This window comes from Odocoileus virginianus, chromosome 15, assembly GCF_023699985.2.
Source record: "Odocoileus virginianus isolate 20LAN1187 ecotype Illinois chromosome 15, Ovbor_1.2, whole genome shotgun sequence".
Lineage (NCBI taxonomy): Eukaryota > Metazoa > Chordata > Mammalia > Artiodactyla > Cervidae > Odocoileus > Odocoileus virginianus.
In genome coordinates, this window is record NC_069688.1 from 793,119 (window position 1) to 799,556 (window position 6,438).

At 63.0% G+C, this 6,438-nt stretch overlaps 1 protein-coding gene across 1 annotated transcript; it reads right to left on the bottom strand.

Annotated features, from left to right (window-relative positions):
• Positions 1–2,611: 2,611 nt before the first annotated feature.
• LOC139038515 (uncharacterized) lies at positions 2,612–5,740 on the bottom strand. Its single transcript, XM_070477504.1, has 3 exons — positions 5,727–5,740; positions 3,759–4,220; positions 2,612–3,665 (listed from the first exon to the last, which is right to left on the bottom strand). Exons 1-3 carry the CDS (start codon positions 5,738–5,740, stop codon positions 2,612–2,614), a joined length of 1,530 nt encoding a protein of 509 aa, XP_070333605.1.
• Between the last annotated feature and the right edge of the window lie 698 nt (positions 5,741–6,438).

Below are 6,438 nucleotides of genomic sequence, written 5' to 3' on the forward strand. Positions count from 1 at the left end.
CCTGGGTCAGGCAGGAAACAGAAAGAGGGTTTCCTCTGAGCCCGCACAGGGGAAGGGGGGACCCCAGAGCCAGGGCAGAGCAGGCAAAAGGGAGCCTGTGGCAGCATCAGGCTGAGCCCCTGGAAGAGAGACCCATGGGGCTGGGGTGGAGAGGAGCAGATGCCGGTGCTGTGAGTCTGGGGGTCAGCGCTGGGAGCAGAGGACTGGGGCCTTTCGGCGGACACGACTGAGCGACTTTCACTTTCACGGGGCCCTGAACAGCACTGCCCCTGTGGTGGGCGTGTGGCTCCCCCGATGTGGGAGGAGAAGGTGGATTCCGAGCCTGCACCACCACGCTCCAGCCTTGCAGCCCAGGGCAGGGCCCTTGCTGTGAGTGGCACTGTGTCCTCCTGAGAGATACACTGAAACCCATGTATGTGTGTTTGTGCATGTGTGTGTATGTGTGCGCACATCTGTGCATGCTTCTGCGGACCATGTCACACACACGCCCTTGCAAAGCCTCCATAGTTGAGGGGCAGAGCTGCCGGGTCCCCAGGAAGCTCCCCGCTGCCCCGTCAGAGCCGCCCCCGCCCCACCCCGTCCTCCACCCCCCGAGCCACTCTCGGTCCTCATCTCTATCACTGTGGCCCTTGGAGAAAGTTATATAAAGGGGATCATACAGCTTGTGATCTTTGAGATTGGCTCTCTCTTTTCACTCAGCCTAATGCCCTTGAGATCCATCCAAGGTTCTCCGTAAACCCAGAGTTCCTTCCCTTTTATTCTGAGGAGTAGTCTGTGGTCGGACTCTAGCACGGGGTTTTCTTACTCTCACTTTTTAAAAGAATCCCGTGGACGTGGCCTTGAAGGCAGACCGGAAGTCCAGGGTTCTGGAGGGAAGGCAGTGGACACCAGGAAGGCCACCTGGGTGGTGTGGGTGGAGGAGGCTGGGTGGCCCGTGCAGTCAGGCCCCGGGGCTTGGCCACAGCGGGGGTGGGCAGTGTGACCTCCCAAGCTCTGACTTAAGGATGCTGGCGGTGGGGGGCATGGAGGTTAAGGAGGAATAGGTGGTCGGTCCATGGACCTGGCCTCACCTATTTCCAGAGAACCAAGGGCTTTCTCTGACATGGTCCACACTCCCTCCCTGGACTCTGACAGTTAACAGGAGGCTCCCGTGAGCCCGGAGAAGGTCCTGCCGTCGGGTACCTGGGGGCTCGCAGGGTAGCTAGGGAGGTGGGGACAGAGACTTGAAGGCAGGAGTCACGGGTGAACCATGGACGGCAGGGTGAGTCTGGGCTCCACTGGGCTGAGGGGCGCTGGCCCAGAAAATAAACACCATCGGCGGGGGCGTTGGAGAAGAGCAGCTGAGGGTCCTGGGTTCGCAGACAAGTCTGTGGGTGGTGGGGAGGGCACAGCTCCTTGCTTTCTGCTGTGTTGCTGTTTGGGAACTGACATTACGCAGCAGCTGGCAGAGGGAGCAGATAATGTAAATTGCTTGCAGACGGGCCAGGGCAGGGGGAAGGGGCTCACAGACAGTCAGAGCCGGTGCCCCCGGCCGCTCCCCCTGCCCTGCCGGCCCCACACCCACCTTACTGACCCTGTGGGGGAAGGGAGGGAGCCTTTGTCCTCGGGTCCCCTGCTCCGGCCACAGTGCACCACCCCCCACACTGACCACCCAGCCAGGTCCCTGGGCTTCAGTTTCCCCAAGAGTAGAACGGAGCTGACAGCATCAGAAGGGTCTCTCAGAGATGCTGGGGGGGACCGATGGACTGAGCCCACCACCCCTGCCAGCCCTGGAGACACAGCACTGCAGCCAGCATGCGACCTGGAGGTTCCAGGAAGGAGGAAGCCGGCTCCTGGGGTGTCCAGGCCACCACCCCTCCTGGGAGCCCAGCCCATGTGGGCAGCCCTACCGCCCCCGGCTCTGCAGACAGCCTGGCTGGGGCTACAGAGGCCCCAGCAGCCCAGAGTCCCGGGGACCGAGCTCCAGACACACACTGGCATCCGGGTCTGTTTGCTCAGCAGAGAGTCTGTCAGACACACGTTCCCCAGTTCCAGCCCTTTTCGAACCAGATTTATCTGATTTCTCATCTTTATTTTGGCAGAGGTAAAAATGTAATTTCTAATTTAAAATTTAAAAAACCATCACCCTCATCAAAATGCACTCAGCTCAGATGGTGTTTGGGAAATTAACTCTGTCACTCTCACACACACCGGCACATGGCCCAGCAACGGGGACAGCACTCCCCCCTCGGACGCTCCAATGCACCCCCCAGCTTTCCACGTGAGGTGGCACTGAACCTCCCTGCGGGCTGGGGGCTTGCAGACTGGGGGCCTGTGGGCTGGGGGCCTGCGGGCTGGGGGCTTGCAGACTGGGGGCCTGCGGGCTGGGGGCTTGCAGACTGGGAGCCTGTGGGCTGGGGGCCTGCGGGCTGGGGGCTTGCAGACTGGGGGCCTGTGGGCTGGGGGCCTGTGGGCTGGGGGCCTGCAGACTGGGGGTCTGTGGGCTGGGGGCCTATGGGCTGGGGGCTTGCAGACTGGGGGCCTGTGGGCTGGGGGCTTGCAGACTGGGGGTCTGTGGGCTGGGGGCCTATGGGGTGGGGGCTTGCAGACTGGGGGCCTGTGGGCTGGAGGCTTACAGACGGGGGCCTGCGGGCGGGGGGCCCGCAGACTGGGGGCCTGTGGGCTGGGGGCCTGTGGGCTGGGGGCTTACAGACTGGGGGCCTGTGGGCTGGGGGCCTGTGGGCTGGGGGCTTACAGACTGGGGGCCTGGCTGGGGCCTGGGGCTGGGGCTTGCAGACTGGGGGCCTGTGGGCTGGGGGCCTGTGGGCTGGGGGCTTGCAGACTGGGGGCCTGTGGGCTGGGGGCCTGTGGGCTGGGGGCTTGCAGACTGGGGGCCTGTGGGCTGGGGGCTTGCAGACTGGGAGCCTGTGGGGGGTCTGTGGGCCTGAGGGCCTGTGGGCTGGGGGCTTATAGACTGGGGGCCTGTGGGCTGGGGGCCTGAGGGCTGGGGGCCCGCAGACTGGGGGCCTGTGGGCTGGGGGCTTACAGACTGGGGGCCTGTGGGCTGGGGGCCTGTGGGCTGGGGGCTTGCAGACTGGGGGCCTGTGGGCTGGGGGCCTGTGGGCTGGGGGCCTGCAGACTGGGGGCCTGTGGGCTGGGGGCCTGTGGGCGGGGGGCCTGCGGGCTGGGGGCTTGCAGACTGGGGGCCTGTGGGCTGGGGGCCTATGGGGTGGGGGCTTGCAGACTGGGGGCCTGTGGGCTGGGGGCTTGCAGACTGGGGGTCTGTGGGCTGGGGGCCTATGGGGTGGGGGCTTGCAGACTGGGGGCCTGTGGGCTGGGGGCTTACAGACTGGGGCCTGCGGGCTGGGGGCCCGCAGACTGGGGGCCTGTGGGCTGGGGGCCTGCGGGCTGGGGGCTTGCAGACTGGGGGCCTGTGGGCTGGGGGCTTACAGACTGGGGGCCTGCGGGCTGGGGGCTTGCAGACGGGGGGCCTGTGGGCTGGGGGCTTCCAGACTGGGGGCCTGTGGGCTGGGGGCCTGTGGGCTGGGGGCTTGCAGACTGGGGGCCTGTGGGCTGGGGGCCTGCGGGCTGGGGGCTTGCAGACTGGGGGCCTGCGGGCTGGGGGCTTACAGACTGGGAGCCTGTGGGCTGGGGGCTTACAGACTGGGGGCCTGTGGGCTGGGGGCCTGTGGGCTGGGGGCTTACAGACTGGGGCCTGCGGGCTGGGGGCTTGCAGACTGGGGGCCTGTGGGCTGGGGGCCTGTGGGCTGGGGGCTTACAGACTGCGGCCTGCGGGCTGGGGGCCCACAGACTGGGGGCCTGTGGGCTGGGGGCCTGTGGGCTGGGGGCTTACAGACTGGGGGCCTGTGGGCTGGGGGCTTGCAGACTGGGGGCCTGTGGGCTGGGGGCCTGTGGGCTGGGGGCTTACAGACTGGGGCCTGCGGGCTGGGGGCCCACAGACTGGGGGCCTGTGGACTGGGGGCCTGCGGGCTGGGGGCTTGCAGACTGGGGGCCTGCGGGCTGGGGGCTTACAGACTGGGAGCCTGTGGGCTGAGGGCCTGCGGGCTGGGGGCTTACAGGCTGGGGGCCTGTGGGCTGGGGGCCTGCGGGCTGGGGGCTTACAGACTGGGGGCCTGCGGGCTGGGGGCTTACAGACTGGGGGCCTGTGGGCTGGGGGCCTGCGGGCTGGGGGCCTGCAGACTGGGGGCCTGCGGGCTGGGGGCTGTGGACTGGGGCACAGTCTAGACACCAGAGAGCCAGGTAAAGACAGACTGGGCTGGAAATGGGAGCAGGATTGGAGGCAGCACCTCACCACCCCCTACCCAGCCTGCTGTGTGAAAACCAGCTAGTAGATTTCCCTCTCTGGTCTGGATCTGGCTCTTGCTGAGATCCAGATGGACTCACAGGGGCACTGCTGTGACATCTGAGGTTCATGAGAGGAGTAGGGGAGGCCAGAGAAGGGCCCCAGCACAAGCTAAAGAACTAGACCAACTAACAGTTACCCCAGAGAAACCACACACATGCTATGCAACGTGGGGGCCACCAGGGGACCTTCCGACCTTCTGTTTCCTCTTCTGGGAAGCGCTTGGCCTCAGTCTTATTCCAGGCATGGGATGGTGTGTGCCCGGCACAGCTTATGGGGGGTGGGGGGGCTAGTTTTCAGAGGGATTCACCTGATGCACCCACTGTGTTATTCAAGCAGGATGAGTATCAGTTTACATAACTAGAGAAACTCCACTGAGGGGGTCAGAGGTTGACCTCATCGCATCCTGCATTTGCCAGACAGAGAGGCAGGAGCTAAGAGAGGTTCACAGGTCTCCTAATGGGCCATCCCTGTGTGTGCTTTGCGGGATCCCAGACCTGTGCCTGCTCCCCTGCCCCGCCATGTCCCACAAGAATGCTTAACCTGGGTGACGCTCCCCACGGCACCGTCAGCGGCTGGCACGCATCACCCTCTCTGTTAGGTGTCATCCTCTTCTCCCTGTTTTGCAGATAGAAAACCTGAGGCTCCAAGAGGTAGGACAGAGCCTCAGTGGGAGGGTCCAGAGGCTGCAGGCACAGCAAACTGGTACCTGTGAGCAAAGGCCAGGCCACAAGGCTGGTATCCTCACTGAAGGGCCGACAGGTGTGCCAGCCCAGGAGAGGGGAGCCTGCAGTGAGTTCCCAGCTGACCTCCCTTAGGAACAACCTGTTCTGAAATGACTGTGATCTGAACTTCCCTAGAGGAAAAGCCATCCTCCCTCGGGGTCTGGAGACCAGCTCTCTAGGGACAGGCCTCTCAGAAAGAACTCACCTCATGCAATTTTCTGGTGAGTCACACATCATGCAGGCTGTGGCAATTACAGCCCAATGTGCCATCAGGCACAGGGAACCCAGCACAGGGGGCAGCCACATCGCGGAGGAGGAAAAAGCAGTGAACGAGATACAATGCCCCCGTCGCAGGGGCTGGGGCAGGAACGAGATGGAATTTTGAGTCTAATATGATATTCCCAGATAACCCCAGGACCATCACCTAAAAGCAGCCTTGGAATGAGGGCATTCTAACAAGTTCCAGGCAGACCCTTGCTTCTCTCCTCCTGTGGTTCTGTCTTAGCCTCTCATGAGGTGTGTATGTTGGAGGGCGGGGACGTTTACTGCCAAAAAGGCCAGCCTGGTCAGGGATGGGCAGGCAGCCACAGAACAAGGTGATGACAGGGGTGAGTTGCCATCCAGTGTCCCCAGTATCATGCGCGTGGCTGGAACCTTACCTTCCACTCTCCATCGCTTGAGCCAAGCGTTGCCCTTGCAGGGCCCACCATTAGCTGTTGCACCCCCTCACTCCCAGAAAAGACCTGGGGGATGTCAAAACACAGCTGCTTCTCAGCCCCACACCAAGGTGAGCCTCAGCATGGCGCTTGCTAAAGACAACCTCCCCTACCAGGTTGCCAAGATGTCTGCTCCTCAGCCATCTGGCTCAGGCATTAGGAATCCCTTGGAAAGTTGATACACGCGACTTAGGGGGAAGAAGCAAACAGCTGTTGAAGCCCTGCTCTCCATCAAGCATCTGACAAATACCACCCTGTTAACTCCTCATAGTCACTCAGCATGACAGGTGGGGAAGCGGGAGTGAAAGTTGTGATAAGGCAAAGACGAGGACTTGAATCCAGTTCTGTCTGTCTCCGAAGAATCACACTCTCCCTGCGGGGACAGGTTGGTGGTCCTTCTGTAGCACCTTTGGTGGAATTCGCCGTCTGATAGATGCGTCAAGCGGAGGATGAGGTAAGGGCAGGTGATGTGGACGGAGAAGGGAAAGGACAGCTGGGCGCTGGGTGCTGTCCACAGAGGCAAGGTGCTGAAAAGCCCATTCCTCCACGTTGCTGGGAGAGGGCCAGAGATGTCAGTTCAGTCGCTCAGTCGAGTCTGACGCTTTGTGACCCCATGGACTGCAGCACACCAGGCTTCCCTGTCCATCACCAACTC

Bases quoted from the DNA above. Each gene is read 5' to 3' on its own strand.
- LOC139038515 (XM_070477504.1), bottom strand. The intron at 3,666-3,758 runs GTAAGCCCCCAG...CCCAGCCCACAG, and splicing joins CAGCCCGCAGGCCGCAGTCT to GCCCCCAGCCCACAGGCCCC.